Source organism: Falco biarmicus, chromosome 10 (genome assembly GCF_023638135.1).
Source record: "Falco biarmicus isolate bFalBia1 chromosome 10, bFalBia1.pri, whole genome shotgun sequence".
Taxonomy (NCBI): Eukaryota; Metazoa; Chordata; class Aves; order Falconiformes; family Falconidae; genus Falco; species Falco biarmicus.
Window position 1 is genome coordinate 32,559,246 of NC_079297.1, and position 19,858 is coordinate 32,579,103.

Here is a 19,858-nt window from a genome sequence, read left to right on the forward strand (position 1 = left end):
TTTTGGAAGGAGAATCAGTCAAGTGATCAGCACAGCTTAACCTTATCTGAGTTTCAAGTGACAGCCTCACTGGCTTTTTGATGAGAAAGTCTTCTGAATATAGAATTTTTTTTTAAGTGTCTAGTGAGAGAAATGGCCATTCCTGTGAAAACACTTGCTGCAAGTTGGCAGGGGCAGTGCTGTGAAAGAAACAGTTCATTGAAACAGAGCATATTGTCTGGCAGAATTTCTCCTTTAGTTTCAGCACGGAGGAATAATAAAGCTTTTGTCAATATTGTGTAGTAATGTATATACCATGAAGGATTGTTCTCTTGGCTCTGGGCTTCTGTGTGTATCAGCTGGTATTTAATTTTCATCTCCTTAAAAGGTTGATAAAATTGTCATCTTCTATGCACTGTTGCTGAATTATATGTGCAGAAACCTAATTTCTTAGTGAAGAGGCAAGGCAACAAGCTACGAGAACATGGCTTCACAGTGCAGGTGTCTGTCTTCACTATCAGTCCAGGAGAGCTGGTTGTGCTGATGAAATATCTTTGTTATTTTTATAATTTGCTATTTCTAAGTTTCATTTTTCTCCTTTAAACTATTGGTGAAAGACCACCATTATTTAGAGACAGGAAAATTCTGAATGTAGTTTTTAATCTTTACTACTGTATGTACTTGTGTGTCCATGGTATTTGAAGGACTGACGGCATCTGTTAAAGCCACACGATAGTGTTCAGAGATCCTTGCAGCTCTAGGAATTACGTTCAATGAGTAGGACAACATTTGCCCTGTATTACGCAAGTCCTAGTGAAAATCAGTGAGGGCTGGATACAAGTGTAAATCTTTGAACTGAACATCCTGATCTCTTTGCACTGTGCATGGTGCTATTCACAGTATAATTTTTCTGCTAGTGCGACTGTCCAAAGGTAGGGGTATTTTAACTAAATCTTGTTCAGTGACTCTTTCAGCACTGAAGTTGTTTACCATTTTACTATCTCATGATCAGTTATGCCTTCACTGTAGGCAGTGAGACTGAAAAGTGAGCCTCTTGCACCTCTGCTGGACGTTTCTGGACTACAGCTCAGTGCCAGATCCAATCAGTGGGAAATTTCCTGCAGTGAGACCTAGGCTACTCTTTGACCAGTGGTTTCAGACATGTCTGCATGTCTTGGTATATAAGACATTATGAACCATTGAAGATGCATAATCAAGATGAGAGTGAAATGAACAGATAGCGTGCCAGAAGTGACCAGACCTAAATTTTTTCATTGTTCTTGAATACCTTTTAAATGATTCCAAGGTCTTGCAATGAAGGAGGCTGAACAGAAATAAGCAGTTGAGTGCTTTCCCCTTTTCTCTGTAGATGGCAGGGAATAGGCAGTCTCTTAACTTTATCCAGCCACGCTAAGCCAATGTAAATAAGCTGATGTCTCAGAAGCTATAATAAAAAGATTTGAATATAGCAGGACTGGCCGAAACTTGATTCCTTCCTAGGGCAAAGAGAAAGCAGAGGGTGGCCTGTGATTCTGATACCTTTCAGCATGTAGCAGGGTGAATTACAGAAAGCTGACATGGTAAAGTTCAGATCACCTCTTGATCCACCTTTGCCTGATTCTCTGTGATGGAGCATTTTTCTTTTTAAAACAATGAGTAGTGATACATACCAGACTAAGAAAAATCTGGTAACCTTCTGTGCTTAATAAGCATACTTTAGTAAGTATTCTTTCCCTATTGGCATTGAAAGCCAAAGTATCAGTAGTTATTCTAAAAAGTGGAAGTCCCGGCCTGGAAACCTTTGACAGAAACCAACTAGGGTTAATGATCCATTTGGCTAGTTTCCACATTATTTAGTGTAAGTGTATTTATTACTGTGTTATGTTGAAAACATTCAATATTCATTAGCCTTCACACTTGTCCTGCTTTTCACCTGTATGGTATAGTGTTTAGTCAAAGATCACTACAGTTATGTAAAACATGCAGGAGTGTTAAATAGTTTGGGACTTCATTTAGGTATCAGCCAGTTTGAGGACTTACTTGAATGGAAAAAAAATCCAGCCTAATTAATGGAGAACAAGTATGCTATAGTGGACTTCTGTTTTGATGAAAGCATTTAACTTCAATTCTTGATCTGTAAGCTGTTGTGAAATTTTCTTGTGTAGACCATATAGCTGCTGTATGTTGTGAAACTTTATTACATGAGGCTCAACAATTTGGTTTTTTTGGATTTCAGCCTATTTGCTGGTTTTGGTAATGTTGACAATTAAGTGCCACTGAAGAGGGTGGGTGTTGGTAAGGCAGATGAGGTTGATCTAGGATTATTTTTTTTTGGAGTATGTTTCATCTAGACTGAAATGCAGTATTCATGTGTTTTTCTGTATGATGTTTTGACTTAACTGAAGTGGAAATAAGAATAAGCAATGACAATAACAATAAGCAAGTCAGGTGAGTTGGATGTTATGATATTGTAAGCTGTCACAATGCTGCCTGCCTTTCATCAAAATTCACCCAGGGAATTTATGAACATACTCCACAATTTCTCTCTAGAAATAATGAACCTGAATGCTGTTTTAAATAATGATTCACAAAATGTTTCTGTCTTTCATTATTGCTTGCCTTTAAAAGAATTTTATATTTTAAATATGCTTTAAAAAAACCTGGGTATATCAGAACACTTTAAAGTCCAAATTTACATTTCTGTGCATTGCTATGTGGATAATGCAGCCTTGTTTATGAGCATTAACTCTGCCTCAGTGGCTCTTTAATCAAGGGGTCTCAGGAGCTGCAGGTGTCTTTGTACTTAGCTATGTAAGAATTGTTTAAATTTCTCTTTCCAAATGCCACTTTTGAGGTGTATTTGCATAACAGGTTAGCGTTATATTTAAACATATGTGTGAAATTATTCAAAATACTAAGCTTTCTTGCTCACCTGTAAAGCGGTATGTTTTACAAGTGCATTCTGGTAAGAAGAAAGATAGAACTGAAAGTTTTCAATTCCCCACTAATTATAGCTTTACTTCCCTCTTATTTAATATTCATCCTATTTAATTTTTTTATTTGTTTTGCTGTTGCTTGTAGAACCAGGATGGATCGTGTATCCAATCAATCAGTCTTATTCTTACACAAGACCCCAAGAGGCAAGTGACTCTGACTCATTCAGGAGATGTTTTGGTTTATGACCATTACAAAATTAACCTGCCTTATGCAGATGGTAAGGAATAATATACAAGCATTTAACTCCTATCAAGTACTAAAGCAATATTTTCATGGCATATGTGTATGTTGTGATACTGTCAATATTGCTAACATAGTGAAGTGGTATATTGTAAATGTCAATTTTGTTTGTTTTTAATGACGTTTCACAAATTAACTGCTGATGTACTTTTTACACTAATGGTAGGAGTTGTACAGTAGCTCTATTGGGCTAGTGTCTCTTATGTTCCGATTGACTATGTCTCTTAATGAGTCCAAATGTCATCCCTCACACTTACAAGGTTAGTTCTTTTCTAAGGGGAAAGTAGTTTCCCTGATTCTTAAATTGAATAATTTATTTTCCATTTTTTTCTAAGTGACTCAAGTGAAGTGTTTGAGGCACCCTCCTGCCCCTTACAGATAAGCTACAGATTTTTCAGACAAAAAACTTCTGTTGCTTCTCCTTTTTGCTTTGATGAGTTTTAAATCTCCCCCTCTGGAAGATATTACCAAGTATTCTGTGTATGAATATGTGACTGTGTTCTGCGAGTTTCAATGTTAACTTTAATGAGAGCTTTATGTGCAAATCATTAATACATTTGTTGACTGTGGAGTCTTGGCTCTTTGGGAATTGCCCAAAAGAGGCTTGCATACAGGAAGCATGTTGCTGGTTTTAAGATCAGTTGTGTCTAAGGTAAGTGGTCTGCAATGTTTGTATCTTGAAATTGATTCGCTTTTAGTTAACAGTTATGAATATTCCAGTGAACTCTGGATGCATTTTTAAAAAGTGTGGTGACTGTCATAAGAGTCTTGTTTTCTTCTTCAAAGTCTGAATTAGTCTAAGCTTTCATGAGAAATCAATGATTACAAGAAATTAGCTCCTTAATAGGAAAAAATAACTTACATAAAAATGATGTAAAACAAAACCAGTGAAATTATAAGAAAAAACTGTAAATTACAGGCAGGTTTCCTTTGTCTTTCAATGATCTCTGTTTTTACTCGCCAGAGTTATTTGAAATACGGAAGCTCTCCTCTGTATTTCTTCAAGTAAAGACACACATTGGATTACAGATACTATATGACAGAGAAGGACTGAGGCTTTACCTTCAGGCGGATGGACGGTGGAAGGATGATACTGCGGGCCTTTGTGGAACTTTCAATGGAAATATGGAGGATGATTTTTTGTATGAATAGCTGCAAGATTTCTATTTGCCAGTATTTGGTTCTCTGCAGTTAGAGTGGTAGATCAAGTGTGTACTGAAGCTGAATGGATAGATACCAAGAATAATTTATTTTGATGTTTTGTGTTAGTGAGATGGGTAGTAGGTTTTAGATTGCTAACAGAAAATCTGAAACTTCAGCTATAGGATATCAAGCCAGCTTTTGCTTGAAATATTCTAATATAAAAATGCAGTGAAATACATATGACTTATAAATGCTAGTTTATCTGAAGAGTTTTGTCCAAAATATCGAGTGGCCTATATGACGGACTTTCTTCCTCCCTGCAAGACTTTCTCTCTTTCCACCTCCTGTTTTCTGCTGGAAGTTCTAATCTGCTCTCTCTAACAGAGCCTCCATTGTGCAGTGCCTGCAGGCCAGCAACAGAATTGGCTGTTGACTGAGTTTTGCTTTCTTGTGATGCAGTGAGAGGTGTTCAGAGCTGCCTGAGCACCACAGTCAAAACTGCTGTTTGTCCAGCTTCTTTGCAGCATATTTCCTACAGATACTAAAGAATAAATTTACTTCCAGAGGACTGAGAAGCCTAATAGAAGCAGGAGAGTAAGAACATGAATTTAAAGCATGACAGACCTTTCTGTGATGAAGAGGAGGGAAGAGTAGGAGAATTTCTTTCTCTCAAAACAATTGAAACCTTAAAAACCAAAACTAACAAAAATGGGAAAACTTTCTGTAATAGTTGCCATTTAAAAACACACACACACCATACACAAATATTTTAGTGGATTTTTTAACAGTTTCTATCTTAAAAATTAAGAAGTATACTCAGAATATTGTTTATAACTAGACTAGCAAATACATAGACAGGATCTCAATGAGGAGATAGTTTTGTAAAACTATAAAATACTTCTTTCTGAAGCAGGTAAGTTTTGTAGTATGTTCTTGATAGTCTTTGGACTTGCTCTCATTAAGTGAGAAGTTGTTCAGTAGTTGATATTTGTGAAGAAGCCCTTAAGCAACAGGAATTTATGGATTGTGGTGAGGCATGACACAAACCATAATGTGCAAGCATCTTGACATGCACACAAAACACCTGATCCACACCAGATTTGGGAAACTTGCCATAGACAGTGGTGTCTTTTGCAATGCCTCTACTCCCCGCTACTTTACTGGAAGTAGTCCTACCGGTTGTGTGCCTAATGCAATCTTTCCCCTGGAGTGTAACACCCCATATCTAAACGCACAGTTTCCATCATTCTCCCTATGCAGTATTAATGTGCCTTGGCTATTTTGATCCAAGTCTATCTGTCAGCTTCTGCTTCCCCTCTCATTACTTGAGCCTCATGGATATCTGTGCAATTGTTTTTACAGTTACATCTCTGGACCCTTGGATTTCTGTTCCTTCCTCTTTCTTTTAGGGACTAGAGAGCCTGGGAAGTCAGCTACCCAGGAACAGACAGGAAAATATAGGTAGAGGAGAGATAAAAATTAATCAGGTATCACCGAGGAGGCAGAATTATGAATAGGAAGGAGAGCGCAGACTTTCAGGGCAGTGAGGCTCCCTTATTCTCTAGTGAAAATGGAACTTGATCTGTTTTGATCTGTCCTTCTTTACAAAGTATCTAATGGCTCCAGAGCACATCTCTTTTGCTTCTGGGCCTTTCCAGAAGAGTCCTGAAAATTAAGCTGACAGTGCTTTATGGGAGAGTGCATGAGAATATGGAACAGCGGAAGGGGAGCTTGAATCAGCTCTGCTGAAGGGGGTGGTAGAACTGAGACCATTCTGTAAACTCACTGTATCTTTTGTGACTGATGTTTTTGTTTTGTTTTGTTTTGTTTTTTTTGTAAAAGATCTCCAGTTGGAGTAACTGAAAGCACTCCAGAGCTGTTTGGAAACACATGGAAAACTTCTTCAGCATGTGTTCTTGTGCATGATAGTTCACAAATGGATCCCTGTGATATTCATCTGCAGGCAGGTGGGCAGTGAAGGTCGATTGTTATTGATGAATGCCTTTCTGCTTGTATCTGTGTCAATTTTCCTAGTTCGATCAGATAACCAGTCCTACCCACGGAAAAAATTAATACCTACAGGTAGCATTTGTTGAGTTCAGTGCCTAAAAAATCACGTAGTAAATTGTTAAAATATTTTGTGATATTTGCAGAGGCACTTGAAATACCTTCTTTTTGTTGCTGGCTTGCAGTTACAATGTGTGAAGTTAGACATGCATTAAAGGTTGGTAGTATGTCTAGTATTGGTGATGCTGCTAGTTAATATGGAAACTCAAAAGTATTGAGGTATTCATTTTCAAAAATACCGACAAAGTGAAATATCTGATTTAGCTGTCTGCTGTGGAGGAGAATGAATAGCTGAAAGATACTTACATACTGCCAGCCTTTAGATTCAGCTGAAAGAGTCCAGTTAAGGGAAAGATGCTAGTGGCTGATGCCATGAGAACCACAGATGATCACTAAGACATCCTTTAATAATGATGAACTTAGGTCATCAGTTATATCTGTTTCACAGTTCCAATTACTACTTGTCTTGGATTCTACACACTTTTAGGCAAGATACAGAATTAAAATATTTATTAAAGTTTTGCCTGTAATTTCAGCAGTGCTAGGAAATCAACACTTCTCCTGGTACAACTTCATCCTGTCTTTGGAATATTTATGCCATTTGCAGCACTAAGAAGGTGCATTCTTGGTAATGGGTTTGGACATGAATGTAGAAAAAAGTGGCCTGTGCAGGAAGTCAGAAATTCAGGAAAAGGAATTTTGAAGTCCTTGTTTATGCATCTCTCTTATTTTGTGGGAAAAACAAATTTATCTCTTTCTGGGTGTGCTAATATAGCATTATTTTTTTTTGACCATTATTGCACAATTATTTAATGTATTCAGATGAGTGCTCTGTCTGGAGCTTCTTACATAACTATTTGATACTGCCTTTGTTCTCCTCTGTGCTACCCCCAGCTAGCAGCTCTGGGTGCGTTGCAGCCTTGTGCGACAGTAACAATGGGCAACAGATTATTCTTTAAAATACTGACCTGTTGAGGTAATAACTGAGAGTGACTTACACTGATGAGATGTAATCCTGTGTATTTATGAAAGGTGCTGGTGTGTATAATCTGTTGCTTAACTTGTATCCGTGACTCAATTTAAAGACAGGAGACTGTATGTAGGCGCTGTTTGTGTGTTGGAAAGTTTTCTGAATGCCTTGAAATCATTCCCAGAACAAGTTCAAAACTATGGGCAGCTAACTATTCTGTCCTTTCATACAGTTGTATAGATATTAAAGATAAAAAGATACATATGGCAATAGTATATAAGCAGGACCTGTTGCAGTGTATCGAAGACACTTTTTTTTCCAAGTCTTTCTAAACTCCCTCACTGAAATGGTGTTTAATCTGTTATTTGTATAGCCTCTTATGCAGCGGAAGCTTGTAGCATCCTCACAAAAGAACTTTTTGCTCCATGCTACCCCTATTTGAGTCCTGTTCCCTATTTTGAGCAATGCAGAAGAGACACTTGCAAATGTGGACAGATTTGTTTTTGCTCTGCTCTGGCCCATTATGCTCATCACTGTCGAAGATTTGGAGTTGTTATAGATTTCAGAAGAGGTGTCCCAGACTGTGGTGAGTTCCCTTTCACTTCTAGTCCTACACAGTTACTGTCTGAGGACTTTAGAATGACAATCAGAAAATAAAATTAAGTCAATATAATCTTTAAATAAGTAGAAGATTAATTCTAGCACGATCTTTCCTGTACAGGACAAAGGGGTTTTTGTTTGGTTTTTTTGGGTGTGTGTGGTGGTGTTTTTTGGGTTTTTTTGGTCAAGACAGGATCAGTACCAGCGTTTAGAGGATTGTTGCTTTATAGTTGGCTTTCTTTAGGTCTTTTGACTTAAGAAACACTGCAAAGACAATTTTTTTAAGTTGGAGGGCTTCTAATGTATACAGAAGTAAAAATATGTCTGTATCTCTAATATGGCTTTGCATATCTCATACCCATGTTGATATTATTCATGAACTGTGTAAATAGATTTGTTCCTTTCCTCGTAGATGCTAGGATTATCTAATACCTAAAATGAATGAGTTGAAAAAAGATGGTGATGTATTTAACAATTTTAGCTGGATTATTCTCAACTTCTGCTGTCTGACAATCTCTGTTAGCTTATTCCAATACTGTCAGTGATATAAAAAACACAGAGTGCTGAAACAAGTGAAGAGAATTGGCATTACTGGTATTTAATTTAAAAGGAATGGAAGAATAGAGATAGCCAAAGGTGATGTCTGTTTATACGCTCTATAAAGCCTCACAAGTATAGGAGTGGGATAATACCGAATTCCTAAGTTTATATGAACTTTTTGAGGTTGATAGGATGTCTAGTGCCATCATGTATTTTTTTTTTAAACTATAGAATTAGAAACCCTATAAAATAAAAAAAAACACAACCCTAAACTGACACTCCTGATGTTTCAGTAGGTTTGGCTCCATGAACCAGGCTGAAAATCTTTTCTAAGGAACATTCAAGAATTTAATATCTGGTAGTTTTCATCACATCATGTAATTATCCATGTTGTAATGCATATGATAAAGAGGATTTTGGAAAGCTGGTCCAACTTAAGTATCTCAAGCTGCAGTATCAGTATATATATATATATATTTATCTGAAAAGACTGGCTTGCTTGCAGTCATTATGGCATGAATGGCTGTGTCTGCTGTGACTGAATGAATCAATCAAAACATTTAATTTCATTTTTCTAGAAGCAAGTATAGTTTTGTTAGAATATCTGTAAAAAGTCATGCTTGTAGCATTTAAAAAATCTTTTGCATTTCAAGAACTTCAAATCTTTTTTTAAGTAGAGTTTTATAGGAGATATATATATATATATATATATATATATATGAAAACTTTGCAGGGTGTTGTGCATCTTCTGCAAAGTAAACGCATTTTATTTATTGCTTTTAATGTTTTTAGATGGTGTACCTTTCCCAAAGCCCATGCACAAGAGCCAAGCATTTTCAAACTTAGAGGGGAAAAAAACTTCAACTGTTAGGTTTTCCCAGTGTAAATCTGGATTAACTGCATAGACTTCATTGTACTTGTTATTACTGTGGATTTACATCTTTGTAGTTTACACAGCGTAGTGCCAAGATACCAATTTTAGTGGAATTTAATGTTATTGGGAATGAAAGAATAGAGATGTTTATCTGAAAACTGTTGGGAGGTACTTGTGTCTCTACTGTAATTTGAGAGATTTGTTGCATTTGGACAGCTCTTTCGTGTGACGATACAAAGGAGTACAGTACTTGTGGATCTATCTGTGGCAGAACCTGCCAAGCACTGTCTGTGCCAGAGACATGCAGCAGTGATTGTGTTGAAGGCTGTGCTTGTCCCTCTGGAATGTATTTGAATTCCAAGACTGAACGATGTGTAGAGAGGTAAGTTGCAATTCTGATAGTCACGCACAACTATTTTACACCACTGCATTTACAAGTCAGAGCGAAAAACTAATAAGCATGTAACCTTGTAGGTCTTATAGCTCTGTAGACTTGGCAGGATCTGAGAATTTTACAGAATCTGTGTGTTGATCAGAAATAGCTCTTTTATAGTACTGACACTCATCCAACATCACCAAAACTAGTTGGTACATATTATCTGTTTTTTGGCATATGAGAGATATAAAAGGTGTCCATTGTTGTGTAGACGTTCTGCTTTGTTATAGATTTGGTTTGGAATGTGCTTGAGTTATTTGGCAGTATTGAGATCAATTTCTTGGTTGTTGGTTTTTTTTTATTTAAATTTTTTTTACAAAAATTTACAAAATTTACAAAAATTACAAAAAACACACCCCGCCCCCCAATTAACCAAAAAAACTCACCAAAACCAACAAAGCAAACAATTGAACTTTGAACGGCAATGACAGTCAATGGGGATTTTTTTCTCCCTTCAGTTTGAGTTAATCAGTTACATGTTTTTCCTTTACTCCAGAAATGAATGCCCATGTTATTTTCAAGGAATTGACTATCCCCCTGGAGAAAATGTTATGACATCTTTGGGCAAATGGTAAGAATCAAAACGTTTTTCACCTGACTAAATGGTGTCTCTTTAAAAGCTTTGTCAAATTGTTCTGGCTAGCCTCTTGTGGGTTTGTGTTATGTGTGAATGTTGTTTTTCTTGTTTTGTTGTTTGTTTGTTTTTTTAAAATGAAACGTACAGAATAAACCTACACTGGTTTTCTATGCATGTTTGGACAGTATCTCTAGAACTTAGGTTTTCAGGCTGCTGTGTTTATAATCCAATATACTGAAGTGCAAAGTAGAGCAAAAAGCCACTAGAATTTTGTAGATTCATACTAATGTGGAAAGCTCCAAAAACCCCCAGACATTCCCGACTGCCCATTCAAGACTGTTCAGCTAGACCTTCATTGCTATTCTCCTTCCCTGTACCAGATTGTAAATCCATTTATGAAGAAGTATTAAGAATCTGTCTTCCACTAGTATAGAATCAGTATAAAAGAGCAATGTGGCTTTAACAACTAAGAAACAACACAAATAACTGAGCTGCAGCCAAAGGTAAATAAGCATCTCTGTTATTGTTCTTTGCACTTGGCATTTGTTCTTGTCCTCTTGCTCTTCCATTTGCATCATTATAGTCATGCAGTTAAAGAAAAAACTTGTTAAACTATTGTGTCTCTTGCCAGATGCATTCTTTTCAACATTTCTTTGTGGAGAAGGCTAAGTAATGTGGACAACAAGTTCTGTAAAAAAAACGAGCTTTCAGAATTCTTTTTGTCAAAGTAACGTTTGAGCTATTGCTGCCTGTATCTGTTACAGCACTGTTAAACGCAGAACAGACCCAACAATGTCTGTGAGAAATGAAAATATCACACCGATCTGTTATAAGGGCTGTATAAGAGTTTAATATTGTCAGGCACCTACTGCAATAGGGACACTTAGTAAACACGCTAATTCTCACTCTCACTCTCATCAGCAGCCTAGTGTCCATAAATACCGATCATTATATATATCTATATCTTAATTGTCAAGTTAGCTCATCTTTACCTTAGAGCAGATTCTCCGAAGAGTACCAGGCAACCCATTCTGCATATGGGGCTGTGCAAAATCTGGATGCACTGTTGCCTGCCTTCCTGAGTATTTTTGTCCACAGAGCATGTGCCAGACAGCACTGGCAGTCATGGGAAGTAGCTTCTCCTGGTAGATTCTTTGATTTGTTTCTTTCCATCCTCCTCCTCAAGGGTCTCGTTTAGCTAGTTGTGCTAAGCACTGTGGTAGATATACGGCTGAATGCACACTGATCATCCACAAATGCATTCTTTCTACAAATGACTATAGGTGAAAATCATCTTTCTGTTGATTTCAGTGGAGTTATTTGGGATCTGACAGCTTATGTTTTATGTGAATGTGTTCATTAAAATACATCTCCTGGTGTGCAACTGCTAGTCTTTAAGATAAAATAAAACAGAGACATCTGTTATTTCCTATTTAGTTAAAACTTTTGCTTGCTGCATTTTAACAAGGCTGTATACAGATCTGCTGGGAGAAAAGGATTTTAAACATGGAGGTGCGGACTGGTAGCTCCTCTGAATTGCCTTGTGCGAAGTAATACATTAGGAATCATGTAGGACTATGTGTGGATAAACTGGAGAAAAAATACACACCGTGTATTGGGGTTTCTTTATCTGTCACTGTTTTTATTAGAAACAATTATGGTATTTATTATACTCTTTCCATGCTTTTTTTCCTCAACTGCTTCCTCTGGAATGCCTGCTGTCAAACTGGAATTTATTCTCATGTTTGTCTATAGAGTAGTCGTTCTGCTCTGTTTTCAACCAGTTCTTTAAGAAGTTTTTATTGTGATACTGATGTTATATCAGCATTTGAGTTGCTTCTCTGTCAATTCCCTTTGGTACTGCTTTGCCTCTTGGCTGAGTTATGCTGTGAAGTCCTTCAGCACTTCTCTTGCAGTGCTTTGGGGTACACAGACAACTCCAAACATGACAGCAGAGTGGCTGTAGCACATAAAGAATTTGTTTCTGAATCTGCTGACCAGCAACAAGAATACTGGGGATGTCTTAGTCAATGCAAAAGAATGGGAGTATAGTGCTGGGACTCCATGGGCTTAGGTTCTCTAGTGAAGCACAGGACCTGAAACGAAGCCAATGCTGCTACATTTTTTCCCCTCACAGTGAGTTGCTATCAGATCTGCTACCATTTTACAAAAGTACTGGGTTATTTTGGCTTGAATTACACAGAGGCAGACAGTGTTATGTTGCTCAGTGCTTCCTTGTACACAGTATTTTGTTAGGGTTGAGTTTTATGTGATTTTTCTTGTTTCTTTGCTGAACCTGTGCCATGTAGAGGAAACATATTGTGCGTGTTCCTGTCTGTGTAGTATTTCGCCTGTGTGAATGGGTATACATACAACTTTATGATACAATAACTTAAATTTTTTATTTTGAATCTTGATTAGCATAGAGTTGTTTTAATTTTTTTAGGTTCTCATTATGACCTGTAGTTCTAGTTGGCTCTGATGATAGTCACACTATGTTGCTATTCCAGGTTCCTAACACGTTGCTGAAGCAAAATGAGTGGGAGGCAGCATGAAGATAAAAATTAGCAACTGCATTGCTGTTTCCTCCTGTGAGCCAAAAACACTAAAATAATTGAAACATTAATTTTGTAATAAATAGAAATTCATGATATTGTGAGATGTTTTTAGATGGATAGTTTGTTCATGATCCATCTTAGGAGTGGTTGAGAAAAGGCAGTAATCAAGCTACTGTTACTATGTTCTGCTTGTGGAAAGGTCACTCCAGTACAAAAAATTGTTGCAGATGTAATAGCTTGTGATTATCTTATGTTCAATGTTGGGGTTCTATCTTTAACTGTGGGATGAGTTAAGAACTGTTGGTATTGTCAAGATTTTCACATAAACTAATAGCTTCCTTTTCAGCAGAATTCTAAGCTGATGGTGAGGAAAATGGAGCATTTATAATTGCATTAAGAATGTTCATAAAAGAGTACATAGCCAGAGTTTGCTGTAACTTAGGGTTTTGTTTTATTTTGCTGCTATTGCTCTTTGCATTTTTCTTTTAGGTAATGGTGATTCTGTTGCATAGGACTTGGTTTATTCTTACTGCACTGATGTCTTTGGGAGAAGTATAGTGTTGTATTCCTGTGTGTATTTTTATGGCAGCCCAGGCATTTTAACTCATAGTGACATTATGCAGAAAGCACAAGTATGAAGTGTAATTAATATTCTTAATATGTTAAGGTGATGCACACTTTATCTACAGTTCTAATGTTCAGTGTAAACATTTATACAGTTATTTTTTTATTGGATCATACTGCATGCTTCATTATTAAACAGAAAACATTAGTATTTTAGATCTTCCTGGCTCTCATTACATCTTCATGTATTTTTATTGCAGCCATTGCAGGGATGGAGTAATGAATTGTGATAACAACGTAATAGGTGAGTGTAGAAAGGGAAAAGATACTTCAGGTCCAATGAATATGTATCCTCCAGTCTCTGTGGAACCCCTCGTCTGATGTAGAAGATCAGGCAATATGTATAAATTAATAACTTGCAGGAGAAGACCCATAATGCAGGAATTAAATATTTGTGTGATTGAAAGAAAGGCTGGTGCAAAGCAGCAGCATAACTGTCCAAAATACTGTTAAATCTGAGCAACTTTTTTCCCAGTGCTTTAAAATACTGATTGTTTTTTTTGACTGCTAATATAAATAAGCTTAGCTGCATGACAAACAGCAGAACTTCAGCAGAACAAAGATTAGCTTTGCCCATAAAACATCATTTTAGGAACTGAAGACTGGCAGTAATTTTTCACAGATATTTTTTCTTTCCCTTTGCAAACCCTAAGTAACTGAAATATGAAAAAATATGTATTTTGTCATACTTAAGCAAAAGAATCTAAAAGTGCTTTTTCTATCAAATTATATTTTATATGTCTTTAAGTATTATGGTTCATCTTCTTGTATGATGCTTCTTTTACTTCAGTAAAAGACTTGAGATCTCAGTTGTAGAATTGCCTTTAGCAGAAATCTGCCCATGCACTTGAAGGTGGCAGGATTTGAAAATTTTCCAGAACTTCTCCCTAATAACAAATGAACAAAACCCCAGCAATCAACTACAACTACTTTAAAACACTGCCACCACTTTGGAGATTTCTGCTACGTATACACATGATGCTCAGTGTAACCCAAAAGCAGTTGTGCAGTAGAGTTGTTTTGTTCATAGCCAGTGGCTCCAGCATGGGAAGTCATATCTAGCTCACAGACCTTTTCTTGATATTTTTTGCTTTCCATCGATTTCTGTTTCTATTGATAGTACTTTGCATTTCTGTTTTGGAGGGCTGATTCATGGCTAACTGTTTAGAAATTAATGTCCCTTACTAAACAAATATTATAATTGCAGTATTTTGTATGAGATTTATAGAGGTTCTATGAAGTTAACTGCTTTCGGGAGAGACAGACAATTGGATGTTACGGTATTACCGGACATTACACTTGTGTGTTATGTGTTCTCAGACTAAATCTATTGCACACCTTTATGGAATACAAAATTTCAGGTGAAGACTGATGTGTTTGTCAATTTTTTCCCCCCAGCACACAGTTGCCCAGCTGGACAGATTTATATTAACTGCAGTAATCCACAAGTTGATCCTGAACTCAGCAGAGAGAGAACTTGTGAGAATCAGCTGCTAAACCTCACTCTCTCAGGACACCTTCCTTGTGTTTCAGGTTGTGTCTGCCCACCAGGGTGAGTACCGACAGAATTGTGTCTTTTGGTGCACAAATATAGATGACAACCTTCAGTAGTGATTGAGTAATTAATTCTCTTTCACTGCCCCCCAAAAACATAAGAAAACCCACAAAACGCTGAGGTCTCATTTCACCAACTTTACAGCCATGGATTTCTGTAGATGTGGCTTGTGGCTGACACTTCACAGAACAGAAAAAGTTAACTGGGTTTTTAATTTTCTTCGTTCCAAAATATATGCAATTTTTTTTCCAGATTCCAAACACTTTGATGTTGGCATACTGTGTTACAGTCATTAAGACATCACGGACATTTGTGGAACCGGGTTTTGATGTTAGTGTCCCAATACCCACCTCAGTTTCTCTCTTGAACAAGTGATGTGGAGGAGTTATGTGGCCTTTCCAGGCTGGACACAAAGTTCTCTAGTGTGGTAGGATAAGACCTCACCTCTGCAGACAATTGTTATCTATGATAGAGAATACTCTCTTGTGCTGAACCTGGACTCTACTAAATCTGGGCCAATTTATCCTAATAAGAATTTTTGTTTCTTTTTGTCACTTCTATTTTCGTAAAATAGACCTATGAGAATGCAGTTAACTGAAACTTGTAGTATCCTGTAGTTGTAATGAAGTTTTGTAACTAAGAAAGAAATATCATGCATTTGGAGGTTTTTCCTCCAAAAACTTCTAGATTTTCACTGTATTTCTGCAGTGCATACTGTATTAGATAACACGCAAGGAGTTTAAACACATTCTTGAAAGGTTTTCTTAAAAAAACCCCAACTCATCACTTTCTAATTTGCTTAAAGAAAACTATGAATTATGTAGTCTTATAAATGTGTCTATGGACAAATAAACCTATAATGGGGGGAAAATTAAATTCAAGTATTTTTAGAAAACTAACTTTTATTAGAAATAATTACATCAACTGTGTCATGTCTTAAATTTGTCTCCTTAAGTGAATTCAAAGTCCTGTCCTTTTTGGTATTTGTTTAGTGTCTGTTTTCAAAAGACCTATTGCTCCTCAGGTTAAGTAAAGCTCAGAATTTATTATTAGCATGAAAATAAAAATGGTGTTCTGTTCAAACCTCTCTCCTGGATGGCCCTGCTGTTGCTATCACACTAACTATTTTATTAATGTTTTCCTTTTTCTGGTTTAGGCAGAGTTCTGGAGAGGTCTGTTAGGAAGTTTTAATGTTTTCTAGTTGAATAAGAATTATCCTCCATGTGGCTATGAACTCTACTGTTTCCTCAGGAAAATTCAGTTCTGTTAGACTGCATCAGCATTTCCTGTATTTGGGTGCTTGAGGAACTAATACTTACCCACACTGGGGTTTATGCTGGTTTTTTATTTCTGATGGCTGTAGAATTACAGCATGCTAAAGGTATGGGATTGGAGCTCATTTCCAAGGAGTAAATGTACATCCATACAAAGGCCATAACAAGACATTCCAGCTCTTTTCCATCCTCTTTTGCTCCTCAAACTTGCTACTCTCTTTGATATATTTCAGTTCTCCTTATATTCTTGCAACACTTCCAAAACCCTCATGTTCTCCTACTTTCTAGTTTACACTAGCTGCAAACAAATATTTCCCTCTGCCCCTCCTTCTGTACTTGTATTCAATTCACAGTTAAAAGTTCACCAGTATCATTCGGATTCTTGAGCACCTTTTCATATTACCTTCTGTTTTCCCACTTGTTTTTAGGAAGAGAATCATTGAATTTTCCATCGTTTGGTTTTGGAGGGAAGACTTCTGTTAGATTTGGAGTTACTTTCTGAAATTCTTTTTGTTATGAAAATGCAGTATCTATTTAAACTTGTTCATTAAATCAGAAAAAATTTCATACTAAAATACCATTACTGTAGTTACGGAGTATTTAACTTCTGGGTTTCTTTGGGAAGAGTTGAGGATCTTGAATCAGTCAAGCCATCTTATTGGGCTTTGCTTCATTTTTAATCTCCACTACAATTCAAGCAGGTACTTGATATGCCTGGAAAAAATACCTGGTTGGGGGTATTTACTGGCAATGATGAGTAAGTACACTGAGCTACCAGCTCTGGTTGAATAAGCTTCCATGTTGAAAACTGCTTCAGCTATAAAACCATTAGTTCTCTGCACATAAGTTATCATCTTTCAGTACAGATTAAGAATTCAGAGACCAGGAATACACTTTGACATATATCTGCACAAACACATTCATTCCCCAAAAGCATAATTAATAAAAAAGTTCACCCCCCCAAAGCCTACAATTCTTTTCAGAAGAACAAGTGATGATCAATGAGGAACAGCTAGTAGTATCCTCTTGGCTGTTCACAAATGGTAGATTCTTTGTATCTCACTTTTCCATGGAGTCCCACCATATGTGATTTTTTTTTAGCACTGAATTGCACTCACAGTGATCTTGAAGAAAATGGTACTATTTGAGGGCATGCAGAGAGAGGTTTTAATCCAGTATGCTTATTTAAAAATATTTGAACTTGGAAAAAAATTGAGTCATAGCCCTGGAATAGCATTGGTAGATATGAGGTAGAGCTGAGGTGACATGGAAAGGTATCAGCCATCACACCAATACCGTGTCAGTCTGACACTTATTTGTGAAATAGGCTAGGACAAAGTACAAACCTCATCCGTATTTTACCTCAGTCTTGCCTTGGGCTATGTGCTACTTGATGATGATGATGCAGTGTGTGCCACTTCCTTTTTCAGCTGTGAGAGCTACAGGTGCTCTCCGAGATGACCCTCACCTTGTAGCCCTGATTGTAGCCCTGATGGGACTGGAAGCAGGGTACAAGAGGCCCCTACTTCAAACTCTTTTTTTTTTTTTTTTTTTTTTTTTTTTCTGACAGTCTTCAGTCCCTGCTCTCTTCTTATGTTCCTTCCCTACAACACAAACTAAAAAAAGAGAACATGGGGGGCAAGGGGCTAATAAAAGTTTTTTTGCTCTTGTTTTTTCAGTCACGTTGCTTAATTCCAATACTATTTTTCTACTTAGAAGGAGAGGCCTCAAGACAGAGTCCCTCTCCTGCTTTGTTCTGATGTTGGCAGCAAAAGCTGTATGAAGGTTTATGCAGTTCAGAGTATTACACTTATAAGATAATTTTGTCTTCTTCACAATCAATTTAAGCTGTGTGAAGGCAAGAGCTTCTTTTTGTTCAGGGAGGGTTCGGAGGAGACACATGCAATGGACAAACCAAGTTATAATATGCATAATACTGTGTAATTTGGGAATCTAGATGAATCCCTGTCATTCTGCTTGGTTTTGTTTTTCTTACACGCAGGTATCTTTGGTCTTTAAGCCACTACTAGCGTTTCTGTGTATTCTCTTTTCTAGGGCCCACCTTGCTTAGCGCCAGTAGAATGCTGATGGTAGAGCTGAATGCAGAGCAGGGTTCCAATACAGAGTGAAACTGCACAAGTGTGGGTGTCTCACTATAATTCAGTTGAAGTGTCAAAATCATGACACTTCACGGTTACAGGGACACAGCAAGGATGCTAAAAACTTTTCGAACATTTTGCAAAATTACTCAATATTTGTAATAAACTGGGGGGAGATGGACTGTAAAAAGCTCCCCAAACAAGAAAGAAAATACTCGGCAGAATTATAGTAACTTTCTCTGTCTGGACATTGAGTTAACTACAAGGAAGCCATTATATGTTACAGTAGTGTTATCCACATCTCCCAATTTTTTTAAAAAATGTTTATCCTGTTTTCTGGTTAAGGCAGTCATGGGTGATAGTAGAATCCTGATATTAAAAATGTTACCTGCTGCTTATTTAATTCTTTTTACTTCCTTAAACTCTATTGCAGACCTTTGTTAGAAGATTTATGAAACCTTCAGGGAGCAGATTTGTTGTTGGGGCAAAAGTATTTGTGGCTGCATAAATCATTTGGTGATAGGCTGTTGCCCAGGGGAGGGGAAAGAGCTGTGCAATACACAACCTGTTGAAAACTGCTTGGGTGTAAGCTGCGAGAGTTACTTTTTAGTGTTCTGGTCCAGATCTGTGGGCTTTGCAGAAGCAATGAAGTGTTTGTTGGCTCATAGGTGACACATTGCTCCTAATGATGCCGTTACCAATTTACATATTTGTGTGTAAGTGAATGAAAAAAGCTATAGATAATATTGAGATGGTAATGAAATTGGACATTCAGCGTGGTGAAGTGTGATGGCTGTCCTTGTATCTTTGCAGTTCTTTGTAAGCAGAAGTGTCAACAAAAATGTCTGATACTTCAAAGAGGATCTGTGCAAGGCCTTTCTGTAGGGTATTTGTGGTGAATTCTTAGATCATTGAAATCTATCTGTTTGCTTGGCTTTAAGAGAGAGAAAGCTGTTATCACTTGTTTTAGCCAGGGTAATAATGTGAGGGGAAAATTGCATTTTGTGTTACTTTGTTAGTGTGATGGTCTTTGTGTTTGAATGTGCCCTGTTCAGTTCTGAGCAGCTTTAAACCAGTGGGAATTTCAGTCTCAGTTGATTGTCTTCAAGTGACACAATACTTGAATTACAAAGAACACTTCACATACTTTGGGGGAAAACTACAGTTTTTCAGTTTAATGGAGGAGGGAGTTTTATGATGTCTGCACATTCCCAATAAGAAGAGCTAAAGAGCTGTAATTTTCCATCTGATAAATAAGTCACTGAAGAAGTGTGCAAGTACGCAAGTTACCAGTTCATTAATATGAGTAATTAAAATGTTCTATG

General features: G+C 37.0%; 1 protein-coding gene across 1 annotated transcript in view; it reads left to right on the plus strand.

The window, feature by feature from the left end:
* Nucleotides 1-19,858, plus strand: part of OTOG (otogelin) — a 104,458-nt gene that overhangs the window by 24,689 nt on the left and 59,911 nt on the right. Inside the window, exons 16-23 of the mRNA XM_056355075.1 lie at nucleotides 3,061-3,193; nucleotides 4,181-4,358; nucleotides 6,202-6,326; nucleotides 7,770-7,982; nucleotides 9,627-9,792; nucleotides 10,343-10,417; nucleotides 13,806-13,849; nucleotides 15,004-15,157. Of these exons, the coding sequence (XP_056211050.1) occupies nucleotides 3,061-3,193; nucleotides 4,181-4,358; nucleotides 6,202-6,326; nucleotides 7,770-7,982; nucleotides 9,627-9,792; nucleotides 10,343-10,417; nucleotides 13,806-13,849; nucleotides 15,004-15,157 (1,088 nt within the window). The remainder of the gene's footprint in view (nucleotides 1-3,060; nucleotides 3,194-4,180; nucleotides 4,359-6,201; nucleotides 6,327-7,769; nucleotides 7,983-9,626; nucleotides 9,793-10,342; nucleotides 10,418-13,805; nucleotides 13,850-15,003; nucleotides 15,158-19,858) is intronic.